The sequence below is a fragment of the Ammodytes marinus genome (genome assembly GCF_949987685.1).
Source record: "Ammodytes marinus genome assembly, chromosome: 4".
NCBI lineage: Eukaryota > Metazoa > Chordata > Actinopteri > Uranoscopiformes > Ammodytidae > Ammodytes > Ammodytes marinus.
Window position 1 is genome coordinate 32,657,324 of NC_137233.1, and position 20,509 is coordinate 32,677,832.

At 40.9% G+C, this 20,509-nt stretch overlaps 1 protein-coding gene across 1 annotated transcript; it reads left to right on the forward strand.

Annotated features, from left to right (window-relative positions):
- Window positions 1–358: 358 nt before the first annotated feature.
- On the forward strand, window positions 359–19,690 carry acad9 (acyl-CoA dehydrogenase family, member 9). Its single transcript, XM_080026793.1, has 18 exons — window positions 359–592; window positions 4,659–4,752; window positions 5,294–5,395; window positions 6,332–6,438; window positions 6,650–6,750; window positions 7,465–7,543; window positions 7,949–8,120; window positions 9,222–9,295; window positions 9,373–9,448; window positions 9,558–9,628; window positions 10,128–10,247; window positions 10,331–10,459; window positions 11,497–11,576; window positions 12,255–12,381; window positions 12,482–12,559; window positions 16,187–16,315; window positions 17,662–17,734; window positions 19,349–19,690. The coding sequence occupies exons 1-18, from the start codon at window positions 416–418 to the stop codon at window positions 19,447–19,449; spliced, it is 1,890 nt and encodes a 629-aa protein (XP_079882919.1). The 5' UTR covers window positions 359–415; the 3' UTR covers window positions 19,450–19,690.
- The last annotated feature ends 819 nt before the right edge of the window (window positions 19,691–20,509 follow it).

Here is a 20,509-nt window from a genome sequence, read left to right on the forward strand (position 1 = left end):
GCATCATGACCAAAACCTGGCAGTTAAAGGGTTAAAATCTTTAAAAATGTATGAATATTTTATATCAATAGTTAGGTCAGATGTAAGGGAAAATAATTGGCTAAACATTTTTTTTAAATATAATGTATAATATTTGTTATAGCTACCTAAATGAAATGTCCATTTTACGGACCTTAGCGGTACAAGTGTGACTTATATTATAACGGGCCCACAGCCTACTTTGTTTACATGCCCTAGGCTGTGTTATTGTTATTTTTATTTGTATTGTTATTATTTGTTAGACGACTTTGCCGTTTACGAGGGTCCTTGAACACATTATGAAACAGTCCGAATACGTCATCAGCACGGGACAGAAATGGGTGAAAGGTATCAGCCTCAGCCTTCGTGAAGAACAGAGGTCTGTGCCACAGCAAAGATGAACGTTAACAGACTTGTCATTTCTAAATCTGTTCAAATCGGACAGCGGCTGCTCGCCTGTAACGTGAGGCATGTCGGGAAAGATGTGCTACATGTTGAGCATCGGAGGACGTTTAAAACTCAGTGCAGGAAGCTCGCCTATGCCAAAGACCTGTTCCTGGGCCAGGTCAACAAGGTAAGGATAACGTCATGGAATAGGTTCAGAGTGAGCGAGGGATGAAACCCCAACGTCAGCAACCTTGGGGCTCTCTGAATAATAGTGGCAGACGGTCTTGTCTGTGTGTTACAAGTTAAACAAGGTAGGCTACAAGTCGCCTACAATAACACTTGAGTAGTAGCCTACAAAGTATCTGATTTTATAAGTAAAATAAGTAGGAGGGGATGGAATGAAGGCCTGCCTGCCTATACGTTTTGCTCAAAGATGCAAAAGTTCAAATACCAAACTGTAAAATGACTAAGGTAGCCTATTAGTAAAAGTCCGGCATTGAAAACGTTAACTCAGTAAAACTATCCTAAGTGTAAGGGAAAAGCTGCTTATTGTATTCAAATATCTATTGAAAATAGAAGGACAAGGTGCAGATCCTTGAAGTTGAGAAGTTGGACCATGAGATGGTTGGCATATTTGCATTAAACCAGTATTGTAAAAATAGACAATTTACATTTAGTCAAGTTCATAACATTTTTTCCAAAGAACTTTCAGTTTGTGTTCATTCTAGCGCCCCCTTTGGACAAAAGCAGTAGTGTTTTTTTATGACGCTAGCTGTTGTTCCTGGGTGAGCTACCCATGACAAAGGCATTAAGAAAAACTATTTACAAATAGTGCAGTAAAAAGTAGAATATGTCCTACTGAAGTGTAGTGGAGGAAGCCTAGAAGCCACAATGTGAAGAGAACATAAGGGATATGGACTATGCAGATGTGTAGCCTTAAGAAAACCACTTATCAGTGGGGCTTATCAGGATAAAATACTTCAATTTGCCAGAGAGCATACAGACTGGACTCTGGAGCAATGGAAAAAGGTTGTGTGGTCTGATGAGACCAGATTGACCCTGTTCCAGAGTGATGGGTGCATCAGGGTAAGAAGAGAGGTGGATGAAGTAATGCTCCCATCATGCCTAGTGCCTACTGTACAAGCCTTTTTTTGGCCAGCCAGTGTATATAGTATATGAAATGTATAAGTAGCATGAAAAGAAAATGTTCAAGTACAAGTGCCTCAAAGTTTTACTTGCAGTATTGGCGCCCTGGCTGGGGGCGGTTGCATAAAACCAAGATGACATTCTGGTTTACTTTAGCCATGAGCTAGTTGCTCAAGCACAATAGTTACCGTCGTTAATTTTTATTTCTCTACCTGAGGGCTGTACTACGAAGCGAGATTAACGGGTTAACCAGGTCTGTTGACACAAAAGCCTGAGTTTTCAGTCACCAAGGTGGCTCTCTTTTTACCTGCCTTGATCTCGTGGGTAACTTAAGCTGCACGGCTAACCTGCTCAGACCAGGATTTGTTCAGTGCTCGAGATTAAAATGGATTCTTAAAAGCTCTGCCCTTTTAAAGATGGAGTCAGCCATTCTGGAGGAGGCTGGTTGACAAAGACATGTTCGGTCAAGTAGGTGAATATCTCCTAACGATCCGCTACCTGTCCGTACTGTGTGCGCTGAAAAAAAAATCCACTGATAATACGCAGGTATACAGTAGGTTCTGTAATAGGCATGTTGCTAGCTACAATGGGCCCCTTTGTTTACAGTTAACAAAGCCTAGGCTGTGTATTTTTCAGTGCACAGGGAAAGGACAGATTGTGAGGGTAAATTCACAGATTTTGACAAAAATTGATCAAGTCAACAAGCGTTCTCCAAAATCACTGACTCCACCTTTAATGAATAATCTACTCCATCGGAAATCCTGTGGACCCGCTAAGATTGGCTATGAGCGATTAAAGGACTAGTTCCCACTGTGACATCGTCGCGCTGCAGTTTTTTGCAATTGGCATTCAGTTAAAGGTGAAGTAAACAATTTATTTATGTTAATATAAGTGTTAAATCACTCTTTATTCATACAGTGATCACTTATATAGTGTGCTCTTTCATAAAGCCGATCTCTCAGTCACTTGCTCTGTATGTAATCGACACATTTTCGGGGATCCGACTAGCGACTACTGATAACCAATCAGAAGAGAGGACGCTACAATAGGCACCCGTCTCACTGCCGTTGCACGTGCAGAGCGACAGATGGGTGAATGTTATGCGCCTACAATGGCGGAGCTGGTAAAAATCCTTCCCAATGTCTGTTTTGATGGTTTTTATCATGTTTGATCACACTTGGATCTGAGATGATGCTAGATAACTCGCTGCTTGAAGACCACAGTGCATTAATGTGGTGACGTGGGGACGAGGGAGGGGACTGCAGTCAATGACTGGAAGTTAATTAAACTGACCATTCCGCTTACAGCACCTTTAATGATGCAGAAAATATCAAATACTGTATGCAGCGCTTTCCATTTGCGGAGCCCTTCATTAAAGCTGTCATTCTGTCAGGTGCATGCTGACAGCCGGCCTTTACTCTCCCAGTATAGTTATAGGTTTAGTAGGTTATTATCAGTTGACTGGATGGATAGTCAGTATAGGTATAAGTATAATAGGTTATTATCAGTTGACTGGATGGATAGTCAGTATAGGTATAGGTTTAGTAGGTTATTATCAGTTGACTGGATGGATAGTCAGTATAGGTATAAGTATAATAGGTTATTATCAGTTGACTGGATGGATAGTCAGTATAGGTATAAGTATAATAGGTTATTATCAGTTGACTGGATGGATAGTCAGTATAGGTATAAGTATAATAGGTTATTATCAGTTGACTGGATGGATAGTCAGTATAGGTATAGGTATAATAGGTTATTATCAGTTGACTGGATGGATAGTCAGTATAGGTATAGGTATAATAGGTTATTATCAGTTGACTGGATGGATAGTCAGTATAGGTATAGGTATAGTAGGTCATTATCAGTTGACTGGATGGATAGTCAGTATAGGTATAGTAGGTTATTATCAGTTGACTGGATGGATAGTCAGTATAGGTATAATAGGTTATTATCAGTTGACTGGATGGATAGTCAGTATAGGTATAGGTATAATAGGTTATTATCAGTTGACTGGATGGATAGTCAGTATAGGTATAGGTATAATAGGTTATTATCAGTTGACTGGATGGATAGTCAGTATAGGTATAGGTATAATAGGTTATTATCAGTTGACTGGATGGATAGTCAGTATAGGTATAGGTATAATAGGTTATTATCAGTTGACTGGATGGATAGTCAGTATAGGTATAGGTATAGTAGGTCATTATCAGTTGACTGGATGGATAGTCAGTATAGGTATAGTAGGTTATTATCAGTTGACTGGATGGATAGTCAGTATAGGTATAATAGGTTATTATCAGTTGACTGGATGGATAGTCAGTATAGGTATAGTAGGTTATTATCAGTTGACTGGATGGATAGTCAGTATAGGTATAGGTTTAGTAGGTTATTATCAGTTGACTGGATGGATAGTCAGTATAGGTATAGGTATAGTAGGTCATTATCAGTTGACTGGATGGATAGTCAGTATAGGTATAGGTTTAGTAGGTTATTATCAGTTGACTGGATGGATAGTCAGTATAGGTATAGGTTTAGTAGGTTATTATCAGTTGACTGGATGGATAGTCAGTATAGGTATAGGTTTAGTAGGTTATTATCAGTTGACTGGATGGATAGTCAGTATAGGTATAGGTATAATAGGTTATTATCAGTTGACTGGATGGATAGTCAGTATAGGTATAGGTATAATAGGTCATTATCAGTTGACTGGATGGATAGTCAGTATAGGTATAGGTTTAGTAGGTTATTATCAGTTGACTGGATGGATAGTCAGTATAGGTATAGGTATAATAGGTTATTATCAGTTGACTGGATGGATAGTCAGTATAGGTATAGGTATAATAGGTCATTATCAGTTGACTGGATGGATAGTCAGTATAGGTATAGGTATAGTAGGTTATTATCAGTTGACTGGATGGATAGTCAGTATAGGTATAGGTTTAGTAGGTTATTATCAGTTGACTGGATGGATAGTCAGTATAGGTATAGGTATAATAGGTCATTATCAGTTGACTGGATGGATAGTCAGTATAGGTATAGGTTTAGTAGGTTATTATCAGTTGACTGGATGGATAGTCAGTTTGTGAAACAGTGTGTCTCCTCTCCAGGACGAGGTCTTCCCTTATCCCGAGGTGGGAAATGAAGAGGCAGACGAGATCAACCAGCTTGTTGCACCGGTGGAAAAATTCTTCAATGAGGAAGGTGAGAGTCAAGATTCAGGACGGTATATTTGTCATATGCACATTAACAGTTACAGCAGCAGCCATTGGTAATGACATCCTCAAGTCTCCTCTCAACAATGTGATAGAGAAGAAGAAAACAACACAAGTGAAGAGAGCAACACCTGAGATACAAATAAACACAACAGTATTGCAAGGACGGAATAGCATACTGTACATGAAAATGAAAACAACTGTAGTGAAATAGGATACTGTACATAGAATAATGTGAAATATAAGTAGCCAAATATGTATACGCGATACAGATGTATGTAATGAGTTATGACTGGTTAACATTATTCATATTGTGCAGCATGAGTGAACATAAAAAACAAACAAACATTTTTAAACAGGGAGGAGATCTAGTGAGTTCAAGCGTTAAATAAAACTAACAAAACGCTATTAGCCCCCTGCGGCTAACATTAATATGTGTGGGGATTATTATCTGGCTGTAGTCTGTTAGCGCCTGGCATTAGATGTATGGAGGATTCTAATGCTGTTGGCTCTTTGGATTGTGATTCCAGTGGACTCCTCGAGGATCGACAGAGAAGCTAAGATCCCTGCAGAGACCCTGCAGGGCCTGAAGGACCTGGGCCTGTTTGGGATCATGATTCCTGAGGAGTACGGTAAGATGAGTGGGACACTGGAGGCCGCTAACACCAACCCTGTGTTCCCAAATCTCATACTATTTTTTTTTTTTACTACTCTACATACATACTACATCTGACGATAAAAAAGAATCTAGTTAACATACACCCGGGACGTACTTTAACTTATTTATTTCATCATAACATTGCGCCTTGATCTTGCCTCTTGCTTTTATATCCGTCGCATCCCCGTTTGTTTTCATATGGAGGCTCCGTCGATGTGACGTCACTTCACGTGCGCACTGGATTATGGGTCATAATCACCCAAACGGCATGCTGATTTCAACGCTCAAAATCTTGGCCGCATGTAGCAGACATCCGGGTATTTCTAACCATCCTAAATCTGGCCACAAGAATCGGGACATCCTAAATCTTTTTTCTACCATACTAAATAGTAGATAGTATGGGTATTGGAACGCAGGGAAGCTGTGTGCACAACGTACAAATCCTTTTGTCCCAGTTGGCGGCAGGGGGGATTCAGACCTAAGCAGAGACATTCATAATAATAACTGTATTTAAATAGCTTTCCTTCTTTGCACTGAAGGTCTGGTTTGCTGTTAGAGGTCATTAAGAATCATCAGAGGAGCAATGTCACTGTTTGACAAACATTTGAAAGTTCATCATAGTCTTTTTGATGCTTTGGGTGGATTTAATTTTTATCAATGCATTCTCCTATTGACTGCAATCCAGCAGGGGGTGCTGTAACCCCTCTCCCATCTGCAGTTCATGTGTTATACTGTAGATTAGAAGAACCCATCAACATGCATGGTTATCATAAGGCAGTTTCCCTGTACATACACCCAGCCCTGACTTTAAAATGGCACCATATGCAGGTCAAAGATAGAGTAATAGTCTCATCGCGTCTTACTAGCCAAAGCTGAAGGCAGTGTTTGTTTCTTTTCTTTTTCCTGTCAGGCGGTCTGGGACTGTCCAACACTATGTACGCACGGATTGCAGAAGTCACCTCAGTAGACGCCTCTATTGGTGTAACACTGGCTGCACATCAAGCTATTGGATTAAAGGTAAAACTAAAACAGTGTTAACTGATTGGTATATGAAACTCATCATAATGCGGCTCTTCATCTGCATTTCTGTCATGTGGAGAGAAGCTGGAGAGTAGAAAGTTATGTATGAAAGTCCACAATAGCATGATTTGGTGGTAACAATGAATGGTTGGTTGTGAGAGGATTCCGCTGTGTGATTGGCTAACAGCTGTTTGGTGTTGTGTGACAGGGCATTCTGATAGCAGGAAATGAAGCCCAGAAGCAGAAGTATTTGCCCAAACTGGCCTCAGGAGAACACACCGCAGCCTTCTGTCTGACAGAGCCTGGAAGGTAAAGCCACTGACCCCCCCACCCCCCCTCACTTACATTTTGATTACAGCATATCAATTGTGGAAATATGAAGGTGTATTGAACTCTGAGATCCTAGGTAGTATAAATGTGCAAACATTTTAGAAATCGGTTCATCCTAGCCTGAGCAAAGGCAGAAAGAGTGTTTTATGGTCTCACTGTCTAACCCTTCTTTTTCCCATGCGTGACATCACACATGGTAAAATGTAGGGTTAGGATTAACAGAACAGCTGGGCCAAGGGAAGACTGAGGAAAGACAAACCTCATTCATTATATTATAATATCGATTTTATGATTATAGAACACCGGTTCCGTACGGGTGAAGTATTCCTTTAACTCTCTCAGTAAGGATTTAAAGAGTCAGCGATTCTTGAGAATGCTTGTTGTCAGAATCAGTGAATATTTCCTCGCAATCTGCTATCTATCCATACTGTGTGTGGGCTCAAAACAATACACAGCCTATGCCCTGTAACGGGCATATTGCTAGCTAGAGTGAACCCAATTTGTTTACAAACCCTTTGTTTACATGCCAGTTAACAGAGCCTAGCCTGCCTCGATTTGTTTGACTAACTGTACCTTAAAGGGACACCTTCTAACTAATAATGAATTACCACTTTCTGTTTACTACAGAAAGGTTGTGTCTCAATATGTGTCTGAGACTGAGAGCTTGACTGACAGTGAGTTTGATCATTTCAGTGGGAGTGATGCAGCCTCCATTCAGACGCGCGCTACTCTGTCAGAAGACGGGAACCATTTCCTGATCAACGGCTCCAAGGTGAGAAAATATTTAATCGGAGCTTCAAATGAAATCATAACATCCTCTGGCTTCATCCACTCACCTTAAAGGTGCACTATGCAGTTTGAGGGGAGAGGGATTTGTTAACATTGACAGAGCCTGCAGTAAGTGCATGAAATATATTTTTACAACCCAATTTAAGACTAGAATATGTTTGTAAACTGTGGGCCCCGCTGCTAAACAACAACAGTGAACTTTTACGTTAGTTTTCTAACTTCAAACAGTGTTCCAGAGATCCAATTTTTGTGTGAGTAAAAGTTTTTTTTATTAATTTACGAGAACATACATTAGAAAATGTTTTCACTTCTCTGACACACCAGAATTGACATAGTCCACCTTTTAAAACTCTAAAGATTCTACATCTTTCTATTTGTGTGTCAACAGATTTGGATCTCAAACGGAGCGACAGCAGATGTTATGACAGTGTTTGCCAAGACGGAGGTGGAGGTGGACGGGGTGAAGAAGGATAAGATGACAGCGTTCATCGTGGAGAGGGCTTTTGGGGGCATCTCCAGCGGCAAACCTGAGGACAAACTGGGCATCCGTGGCTCCAACAGTAAGCCTCCTGTCCTGGAGACTGATACAGTATTTACAATTCACAAACCAAGCATCGCATACAACACAGTGTGTAGTAGGGCCGGGCGATAATATGGTAATACCGTCTACCAGGGTATCTAAAAATAGTAACGGTATTCCTTTCATTACCGGCAAAACCGTCATGAAAAAAATGTCTGTGTAATGTGCAAAAGTTTCAAATGAATACCTTAACAGTGTGTGGCCTTCTGTCAGCACCACTGTCTGTGTTGGAAGAAGCTATTTAAGTGATAGATGCTCTGTCTCCCCCTGGTGGCCTGTTGATTAGTTCTCAACCTCCAAAAAGTTGTTAAGACGTGCTCATACTTACGCAGCTGCGCTTTACTCACAGCCTCTTTGACAAAGCAACACTACATGGTGATGAGTTCAAGTGCTGTAGGTTCAAATGAGTATTTGGCAGAGGTAACGTCATCATGATTAGTTCAACGTGAGCTCGTAAAATTGAGTGTTAGGCTAGAAACTAAAACAAATAGGTTACAGCTGAAGTGGTAAATTGAAGATTTTTGAAATTTTTTAAGTAGTAAATTTAAGGAAACAATATATAAAACGGCCAACGTAATAACACAACGGTAATAAATATTTGAGGAGAGTTTAAAGGCATCAAAAATCATATATACAGTATGCAGATGTTTGCAGTTACATCATTGTTCTTTGCTCCACACAGTCATAGCCCTCAAAACCTATCATCTCAATCATAACAACCTTGTATTGTCATAGTATCAAATATACTATGGCCTTCAATCTTAAATGACCCAACCGTCTGCCATCTGCGTTACGCATACACGCACGCACGCACGCACACACACACACACACACACACACACACACACAGTAGGAGGTCAAACCCAGTCCATTTCAAAACTCTTTTACAATGAGCTTATTTGTATTAAGCATGCCAAGAACATGGATGGCAATATAATAACAAATACACCTGATTATGATATTAATGTCCAAAACACTTGCATGAGTTTTGATAAAAGTATGGGACACTTGGGTGTGGTCTCCATCCGCTTTGTGCCTCTTCTCCTCATCTGTAATGAAACTTTTCTTTGACGTTTTTCAGCTTGTGAAGTGACCTATGAAGACGTGCCAGTGCCAGTGGAGAATGTAATAGGAGAAGTAGGCGGTGGATTCAAGGTCAGCTTCATCCCGTTGGAACATGGCTGTATCTGAAAGTGCTTTGTACACCAATCCTTTGCCTTGTGTTGCTACAGGTGGCCATGAACATCTTGAACTCTGGAAGGTTCAGCATGGGCAGCTCTTCAGCGGGAATGATAAAGAAACTGATCGGTGAGAATCCCTGTGCAGCAGCTGACATGATTGATTGAGAGCTGACATGTTTGGCTTTTTGTAATATTATGTCTTTAGTTTGACATACCCTCTGTCTGTCTTCCTGTAGGGCTGACCTCTGAGTATGCTGCAACCAGGAAGCAGTTTAACAAAACCTTGGCTGAGTTCGGTATGATTCAGGTACAGTAAACCTGTTCTTGTGAATCGTCCACCCTGGTGAATTGTAGTGAAGTAGCAGAAATAGGGCTTGAGTTGGGATGAATTAGAAACACATTTAGAGAGGTCTTTCTGAATTTATATTATTTTTGGTAGGGGAGAGTGGGGTAAAGTGAGACACATTTTACATTACCCCCCCCCCCCCTTTAGCGAGCTAAAATAATTTTTCAGTCAAATTTAAACATTTCCCATTACCTCAGGATGTTTCCTAGCAATGGAAATTATCAGAATTTATTCTGGCGGAAGGGCAGTGAAAATACGATTGTTTTAAAAAAAGTTGTCCTGTGTCTCACTTTACCCCAGCTGTGGCGTAAATGAAGTGAGGCAGGTGCGGGGAGATTAGCCCCTGGTGTGGTCAAACAAAAGATGTCCGGCTCAGGCACAGCTCTGCGCTTTGGGGCGTCCAGTGTGTTTGAGGCCTTACACCTCTGGTTCTTATTCTGCTTTGGCCCTGTGACTGCAGGAGAAGTTTGCAGTGATGGCTCTCAGTGCCTTTGTGATGGAGAGCATGGCGTACCTGACAGCAGGTATGATGGACAGACCGGGGGTACCAGACTGTTCTCTAGAGGCTGCCATGGTTAAGGTGAGAACGCTCTGTCCTTTTGTTCACAGTTTGTGTTCAGTGTGAAACAGAATGTCTCCTCACAAGTGTGTCTGTCTGTTCAGGTGTACAGCTCAGAGCAAGGCTGGATTTGTGTGAGTGAAGCCCTCCAGGTCTACGGAGGTCTGGGCTACACTAAGGACTACCCCTTTGAGCGCTACGTCAGGGACTGTCGCATCCTGCCTATCTTTGAGGTTCGCTCTTCCATCTGAATTCTAGATGTTGAGTTAGGGCTCTGAAACGGGGCGACTGTGGCTCAGTTGGTAGAGCGGGTCGGCCGATGATCAAAGGGTTGGAGGTTCGATCCCCACCCTGCCACTTGTGTCATAGTTGTTGTGTCCTTGGGCAAGACACTTCACCCACCTTGCCTCGTGTGAATGTCGATAGTTAGCCTGCTATCGGTGTATGAATGAGTGTGTGAATGGTAACGTGTAAATGGGAACAGGTCTCCATTGTAAAAGAGTCTTCGGACTCAATGGGATATACCTGTATAAATAAAGGTTTAAAAAAAAAAAAAAAAAAAACGTCATTAATAATAATAATAATAATAATACATTTTATTTATATAGCGCTCTTCTCTCACTCAGAGCGCTTTACAGAAACAAAACAATAAACAAACAAAAAGAAGATGTGGAGTTGGGTTGGTGGGTGAACTAGGGGTAGGCAGAGGAGAAGAGATGAGTCTTGAGTTTAGACTGGAAGATGGTGAGGGACTCAGAGTCACGGATATGTTATATTAATACCATTATTATATTTTGGAAACGTTGAGATATTTTTTTAGAGTAAATCTTTATCAATCCAAATCAAATTCTTGCAAATATCAAATGGTATTGTGGTGCTCTTTCATTGTACTGTACTGTACTGTACTGTACTGTACTGTACTGTACTGTACTGTACTGTACTGTAGGCCTTGGCGGAGAATATGTCCATTAAGGGAGCGTCAAAGGGTCAAAATAATAGCACGCAATAACGTTATTTAAAACAATAAAATAAGATAATACAAAAACTAATTTTGCTCCGACTTTAATAAATAAAGATTAATGCTGACAGCCCTCACACACACACACACACACACACACACACACACACACACACACACACACACACACACACACACACACCACCTTTTATGTTGTGTTCTTCATGGACTGCATCACCACTGCATTATAGTATAATAATAAATTGTGGAATTGAAGGTGTTGCATTTATAGATTCTGTTGTCTGTTTTCAGGGGACCAATGAAATCCTGAGGATGTACATCGCTCTCACTGGAATGCAGTATGCTGGCAAAGTCCTCACAGGGAAAATCAAGTAAGAATATGAAGGTGGTCTAAAGCAGGGAAATGTCTAATATTGATATGTTGATAGATCACTTGATAAAGTCATATTGTTTAGTGTAACACTTCCCCATGTATCCATGTTTTTATCAAAACAATTGAAAAATACATGTTTGACATATCGCCATTTTATAAAGTGAACTAACGCGTTAGCAGAGAGTTGCCTGTTAAACAGATACATAGCAGCTTTAGTATGTAATATGAGTATGAGTTGAGTTTGTTTTGCCACCTGATGAGTGTCATTGTTTTTAACTGTCTGCTGAACACGTACTGTGTGCAATTGGTTTTATTTTATTATTTTTTTGCATCAAAAAACAAGCCAACTTCTAAAGCAGGACACTATGCCGATGAGAGCCGTGAGAGTCAATCCAAAAAGTCAATTAGCAGAAAACCAAAACAAGTGCTGAAAGACTTCAACCTCTGTTAGGCCGAGGTGAAATGCAGTGTTGGCTGATTATATAATATGTTGTCTCTCTGGTTTATAAGGCTGCATCACAGATAAAATATGTATTTTACTGAGATAAATAGATTATTTTAGCTGAGGGAATTTTTTTATTGTGTATAAATAATCTCCCCTCTGCTTACATCACAAGGTTTGTATCATATATTAGAAGAGTCTAGTCTCTCAGTGCTCCCTGTGCTCTGCCTACAGGGAGATGAAGAAAGGAAACATCGGCATGGCGTTGGGAATGTTAGGCAAGAAACTGAGGAGCTCAATGGGAGCTTCAGTGGACCTGGGCCTGACCGGGAAAGATGGAGTGGTTCATCCCAGCTTGGCAGTATGAGCTTTTTTTTTTTTTTTTTTTGATAATATTTCCTGTAAGCCTAACACATGTATGTTATTGATTCCTTGAGACTCAGGACTTTTTTTCTGTTTAGGAAAGTGCAAAGAAGTTGGAACACAACATCAACTTTTTCGGATCAACCGTGGAGAGCGTGCTGTACAGATACGGAAAGGTAACGTTTGATTGGTTTTTAAATGGAGGGGGACTTCCCCTTCTCACATGTGTCCCAATGCCTTTGAACACCATTCCCATCCGTCTGTGGAATGTATGAGTTGTTTGTTAATGGCACTAGAGATCTCTTCATGTCATCCTATCAGTGTCGGTCTGTTAATACAGCCGGCCCAAACTCTTGTCTTCCTCTTCCTCCACTGTGCTTTTGGATTCTCTGTTTTCCCCATAGAAGCTATAAAACCTCTTGGAAACCGTTCAGCGTTCCAGAGCCCTGCTTCCTGTATCATGCGCCTCTTGTTTTGATCCAATGCTCGAGCAGTGTCCTCAGAGGGCTCTCATCACACTGCAAGAAAACTAGAACAATTGAACTTAACCATTTCAAACTGCTTCTATTCATGGATACACGCCCTTTTAGTATAATGGTCGAACATGTTTATTTATGTAACTCTTGACTCTTTTTTTCAACTATTTAAGGTGGAATACGCAATTCTGGAGAGTGCTTGTTGTCAACATCACTTGTTGGCAACATGAGTGAATGTCTTCTCACAATCTGCTACCTGTAAGTGCTGTTTGTGTGCTGCAAAAGAAAAGTGTTACACAGCCTAGGTCATGTAAACGGGCATGTTAACAAAGGCTCTATATACAGAAGGGGCCAACCATATCCAGAGACATGCCCGTTTACAGAGCCTAGGCTGTGTGTTAACACTGAAAAAAATTTCAGCGCACACACAGTGCAGACATGTAGCAGATTCCATCTTTAAGGACCAGACTTAGGACACATACAGTGGAGGAAATAAGTATTTGATCCCTCACTGATCTTGTAAGTTTGCCCACTTACAATGAAATGAACGGTCTATAATTTTAATGCTAGGTTTATTTTAACAGTGATAGACAGAATATCAAAAAGAAAATCGCATAAAAAAAGATAGAAATTGTTTTGCATTTCATTGAGTGAAATAAGTATTTGATCCCCTATCAAAACATTGCTTAGTACTTGGTGGAGAAACCCTTGTTGGCAAGTACAGAGGTCAGACGTGTCTTGTAGTTGATGACCAGGTTTGCACACATCTCAGGAGGATATTTGGACCAATCCTTTCCTAATCTTTAAGGTTTCGAGGCTGTCGCTTGAGCTTCAGTTCCCTCCACAGATCTATTGGATTAAGGTCCGGAAACTGGCTATGCCGCTCCATGACCTTAATGTGCTTCTTCTTGAGCCACTCCTTTGTTGCCTTTGCTGTATTTATAGGGTCATTGACGTGCTGGAAGACCCATCCACGACCCATTTTTACGGACCTGGCTGAGAGAAAGAGGTCGTCACCTAGTATTTCATTGTACATGGCCCCATCCATAGTTCCCTCGATGCAGTGAAGTCCACCTGTCCCCTTAGCAGAGAAACACCCCCAAAGCATAATGCTTCAACCTCCATGCTTGACTGTGGGGATGGTGTTCTTGGGGCCATAGTCAGAATTCCTCTTCCTCCAAGCATGGCGAGTCACTATGATACTTAAGAACTTGATTTTGTTCTTATCTGAACACATCACCTTCTCCCAAGCATTCTCTGAGTCGTTCAGGTGTTCATTGGCAAACTTCAGACGGTTCTGTACATGTCCCTTCTTGAGCAGGGGGACCTTACGGGCACTACAGGATTTCATCCATTACGGCATAGTGTGTTACCAATGGTTTTCTTGGTGACTGTGGTCCCAGCTGCCTTGGAATCATAAACAAGCTCCTCCTGTGTAGAACTGGGCTGATCCCTCACCTTTCTCATGATCATTGAGACCCCACAAGGTCAGATCTTGCATGGAGCCCCAGGCCGAGGTCACAGATTTTCGAATAATCGCACCAACAGTTGTCTCCTTCTCACCCAGCTTCTCGCCAATGGTCTTGTAGTCTATTCCGGCCTTGTGCAGGTCTACAATCTTGTCCCTGATGTCCTTAGACAGCTCTTTGGTCTTGCCCATGATGGAGATGTTGGAGTTTGATTGATTGACTCTGTGGACAGGTGTCTTTTATACAGGTAACAAGTTGAGACAGGTGTGTTTTATACAGGAAACTAGTTGAGATTAGGAATACTTTTTTAAAGCACGAGGCTAATCTGTGGGAGCCAGAATTCTTTATGGTTTGTAGGGGATCAAATACTTATTTCACTCAATGAAATGCAAAATAATTTATATTGTTTTTTTAATATGATTTTCTGGATTTTCTTTTTGATATTTTGTCTATCACTGTTAAAATAAACCTAGCTTTAAAATTATACACCGCTCATTTCTTTGTAAGTGGGCAAACTTACAAAATCAGTGAGGGATCAAATACCCATTTCCTCCACTGTATACTGTATATCTTGAGGAAATTGGGGCAGTGGAGTGGTGATTCTGGATAACACAAAAACATTTTCTGGTGGAAAATCTCCGCACCATTCGCCATTCACTTTTGTTAGTAACCAGTTAGAGAAGGCTTGACTGTCTGTGCTGTAATACATGTTGGTTGTCCTTTGTGTTGTAATCAAGCCCCAACCTCAGCGATTTTTACCAGCATCCAATAAGGAAGTGACTAACTGTAGTAACCAGGAAGTGCCACTGGGGGGTGGTGCCAAGACCGAGCAGTTTTTCTTTGACTAACTTGTTTGTTAGGCCGTTTTCAAAGTCTTATTAAACCTATTTACAGCCTGGGCCACAAAACCATTTTAGTCTGTATGTTTAGGTCATATCTCCATGACAACACTGAGGGGGGTGACTTTTTTTGGACCACGCTAGTTTTTATTTTATCGGAGGTTAAAATGTATTGGGGCGATCTCTTGAGTGACAGCTCTCCGCCCGTTGTCCCTCACTTTGCCTCGGAGGTATACGTCAGCTATCTCCCTCCCCCCGACGTGAGGCGGAGTAAAAATCTCACAAAATGGCGACGCGCACAAACCAGGATTATTGGATGGCGTGTGAATGACTGAGGTCAACCCGGATGCTACATCCATATTATTTACTATCTATGGTTGTAAATGGGATTCAGGCCAGATCTACCTTCACATGTGTATATACTTTGACACAATCCCAAACCCCTCCTACTGAGAGATTTAAAACCTGCCCAGAGAAGAGCAGTTCCATTTCTACTCACTCAGACACCATAGGTATCACATATTGGCCCAAGATGTAATCCTGGTGTCTGTCTGTATGCTCAGTCAGATCTCACTGTCTCAGTCATTAATCGTTCAAATTGATGGGCAGAATCCAAACTAAACAGCGGTTAGTGAATCGCCCATCCAAGGGGGAAAAAATCTCTGAGGCTGGATATGATTGATGAGTTAAAGGAATACTTCACCCATACGGAACCGGCGTACTATCATTATAAAATCACTATTATAATATAATGAATTCGCTTTTTCTTCCCACAGTCTTCCCTTGGCCCAGCTGTCCTGTCAATCCTAACCCTACATTTTACCATGTGTGATGTCACACATGGTAAAATATAGGATTAGACAGTGAGACCATTTTTGCCTTTTCTCAGGCTAGGATGAACGGATTTCTAAAATGTTTGCACATTTATACTACATACTAGGATCTCAGAGTTCAATACACCTTCATATTATGACCGGTGAAGTAGGTCATTAAGTGTTTTCCTCCCTTGCTGCCTTCAGACCATAGTGGATGAGCAGCTGATCCTGAAGAGAGTAGCAGACGTGTTGATCAACCTCTACGCCATGACGGCCGTCCTGTCCCGGGCCAGCCGCTCCATCAGCATCGGCCTCAGGAACCACGACCACGAGGTCTGTCTGCAAAGCTAACATTAACTATTATTTATGACCACAAGACAATGTGTACGGTGAACTTAACGTCACAAGGGCTACCGGTCCTGCTACGCAACCTGGAATTAATATTTGTTTAGAATCCATTGCTTTAGTTTTAGTTTTTTATAGTACAATCAGTTTGCCATTGGCCTTAAACCAGACTGATCCACACATTGTTTCTCATTATTTTACCACACTTGAAAAGCTGACAGTAAAACTTCTCCCACACTCATCCCTGCTGTACACCGCAGCAAAAAACCTGAAAATCTCAATTTGGGAACTATCTGTTATTGCGTTGTGTTTCCTGGTTGAATCTGTGAAACATATCTAAACTTAACAAGTCAACATGCATTACAGTCGCACTTTGCTGCTGTTTTTGACAATAAACACAACAGTTGTCAGGCTTATCCAGATAAGCAGGTCATGTCTTGATCAAGATCAGTACGTTTAATATGCTTAATTGAACGCACGTCGTTATTTACTTACATGTGTCTGTTTTCACCTACTGCAGAAAGCGGTAGACAACTGAAGGCAATTAAGGCAGCAGCAGCATGGCACAACATGTCAGCTCCATTTAGTATTTTTAATCAATGAATGCAATCTGCGTGTGCTCTGATGTGCTTTTATTAACTCAAATCCATATAGTTAGATTCAGTTTAGCTACTGTATATTGGAAAGACTGCACCACCTTCATTTTATTTCAGAGCAGTAATAACGGTTTGAAGTGGAGAGGGACACAGGACGTCAGAAAGTAAACAATCATGCTGTACTATGAGACGGGTGTGTAATCAGAAACTGATGTAGAGCAAAGACGGAGAGCACACACACATCCACAATACAGAGACATTAAAGGAGGCAGTGCATGCTTTGCATTATATCCTCCCCTATGGTTCAGATGGGCAGCCCTGTGCTCCTCCTACACTATTCCTGTCTGCTGGGGCTACAGGCAGACAACTGACTCCACTAACACAGTTCTCTCTTATTTATCAGTTAAGCCAGTTTGGCTCCACTATGATTGTAAAAGGCTTGTCTGTGTTTATTTCCTCTTATTTCCATGATGATGGAAGGGAAAGTGCGTATCTGAATCTTTTTTTTTAATAAAATATAACCATTGGGGTTTTAGATTAAATGATTGCATGTTTCACTGCATTGTGTGTTTGCACATAAAAACTGAACCGACAAAAGTATGCGATCGTCTCACTTCACATTCTATTACATTTAATTATTTTGACCGCATCATATTTAGTTTTTCATTTGGGTGTTTTCCAGTTGCATAACATGCCTGCTGGGTTTGGGATGAATGGAAGTGGTTTTCTTTTGTCTAGGTGCTGCTGGCAAACACATTCTGCGGCGACGCTTTCTTCAAGAACAACTACTTGATGACTCAGTTGCAAAAACGTAAGTACAACGTCGAAAGAAAGCTAATTGAGAACAGAACCTTTTTCTTTTCTTTTTTTTACTGCATCTCAAGTACAATAGACTTGCATGAGTTGTGGAATTTCCCAGCGAACCCCCACATACCAACACTCCAACCTCCCCGCTGCTTTTCATTTTCAAACAGTGCACTTTTTCTTGTTTAATGGTCTTTATGTAATCCAGAGTTATCCGGTGACCCAGACAGATTATAATGTTGTGTTTTAAGGAGAGACACTGCAGGTGATTAGTATAAAATAAAAAAATATTTGATTAAATAAGCAGATTTGTCAATATCTAACTAATTATGCGTTAATTTGCATCTCTTTAAAAGTCTAGTGGTAAAATGAAGCAAGAGAGTTCAAATGTTTTGTAATTTTTCTGAACATATTAGAGTCCAAAGTTTTTATAGAACAAATTTTCATTTTATAAATCAAACAATACTATGTACAGGTTTTTTAAATTAATTTCCTGCTTGGTTTAAGAATTAAAAAAAAATATATAAATCAGACAATTAAAGCGGCAACGAGTAACATTTAAATATCTTTTAAACAGCCTCATGTTTCCTCTCATAATCATAAATTACCTTTAACAGCAAACGAGACCATCAGTGCAAAGAAAGACGTTTTTATATAGTTTTTATTACTGCATTTGATCTGGTCGTACACCCAGTCCGATTTTCGGTTCACGCGTGCATGCTCTATGGTCACATATCCGCATTGGTCGCAGATTTCAGTGTGGCGCAGCAACGTGAATTGAGAAGCCTATGGCTCCAGGTGAGGGAAGGGAAGCGGGAGCCTTGTTTGAGACAGTTGTTTGTAGTCATAATGACTGATAACGGGGCTGAACCATCAAAGAAAAAAAAGAAAATGCAATGAAGAAAAGCTAAAAGGAGTGTGATAGTGATAGGCGGGCGGGAGGGCTTTGCCAAGCAACGTATACACAATTTCACGGAGCGAACCTAGACTGCAGTGTTTACTCCTAAATGAATGAGCGGTAGCCTACTAAAACACAGTTTACTTTGCCTCACCAGCATCATCAGATGACCATTATTCATCTGAAATAGTCATTATTTACAACAACATAAACACATTACCTCATCGTGATCCATAGACTACTAACTAACTGCCATCTCACGGACACGGACTCGGACACGGACTCGTTCAGCTACGTGAGAGGTGACAATGCATCAACTCATTGCAATCAGGTGTGTTTAGCACTTACTGGCATTAGTTGATGCTGTGTCACTAACCACTCTCTGGAAGCCGAAAAGAGTCCGGTGCCCTCACACTTTCAACACACGGACACGCACCATATTGCTTCCTGATTATTTGAATCTTGCTCTCCCCGCACGAGCTAGAAAACAGCTGGCGTCGTAAAAATACTACCGCTTTTGTTCAAAGGTGTCGCCAATGTGCCGACTTACTCGTAGTAGCTTTAACACAGTCTGAACAAATCCTTCTGGAATGACCTTCAGAATAGTGCTACAAAAAATCTCAAAATTGTCTGTGGCTTAAAAAACAAAGTTCTTGTCTAAAGTGTCTCATCTAAACAAATGAAAGCGGCTTGTTTTGTGACTCCCATCTCCACTCATTCCAGACTCTCCGGAGAACAACGATGCCAACATCAAGAAGATTGCCATGGAGGTGTTGAACAACAGAGCCTACGTCTGCTCACACCCTCTGGAAAGAACATACTGATGATGCACCGCGTGTCTTCTCTCTTCTGATCGGACAATATGAACAAGTCCCATTCGCTTAACATTGTTTGTACACTCTAATAATGAATGAAGAGATTTCTGTTTTAGTTACTGTATTTTTATTAACTATGGCTTCAAAGAAAAAACACCGGAGCTCCTCGGGATCACAATGGGCACGTGCCTCTGATGACTTTGTATTGCGTTTTATCCAAAGTTTAGTGCTATAAAGAATTATTACACAACATTCTATCGTTCCAATGCTTATGAGCCTATTTGGTATACAAGGTATAGTTTTTGTGGGTTCTGGCTTCTATGATATTCCTGAAAGGCTGGACACTTGATGGAGGTGTCCTCGTGTTAGCCGCTGCAGGCCTTTGAAAAGTGAAGATGCACTTCTCCTCATCTGTGAGAGGCAGTGCAGTCCGCTTGTGCAGGAAGGAATGCTGCTTACAGACTCCACTGTAGGAAAGCAACACAACAAAGTACGTCAACACAAAAAAAAATCTATTGTTTTTTTGTTTTTTTTAGTATCTGAGGAGTTTTGTATTTGTTAAATTAAAAGTTGTAACTCAAACTTACAAGTAGTGGTACTTGTTGTACAGTGAGTTGTGTCTGATGATGGAGTTGTTTTTGCTGGTGAGGCTGCAGTCCATGCAGGGCCCCGGAGCCAGAGCCATGGACCTCTTCTCCTCCGCTTTGTCCTCGCCCAAGTTCATCACAGACAGATGAGGCAAAGGCTGACACACACACACACACACACACACACACACACACACACACACACACACACAAACAGCTGTTGGCTCACAAACTGCAGGGTATCACAGTCAACTACAACCAGAAGAAGAATGACAAACTGGAAAACACTAATATTCTTTGTATTTCTTTAGCTGTCTGGCTCATCATTTTACTTCTATGGTTCACTTTCTTATCGTTGGAGCATTTAGCAGCTGGAGCATTTAGCAAGTTAAATTGCAATATGTGAACCCCTATAGTAGGATATTGCTCTCCTTTCTCTGCAATAACCTCATACAGGTGAAACTCGAAAAATTTGAATATTG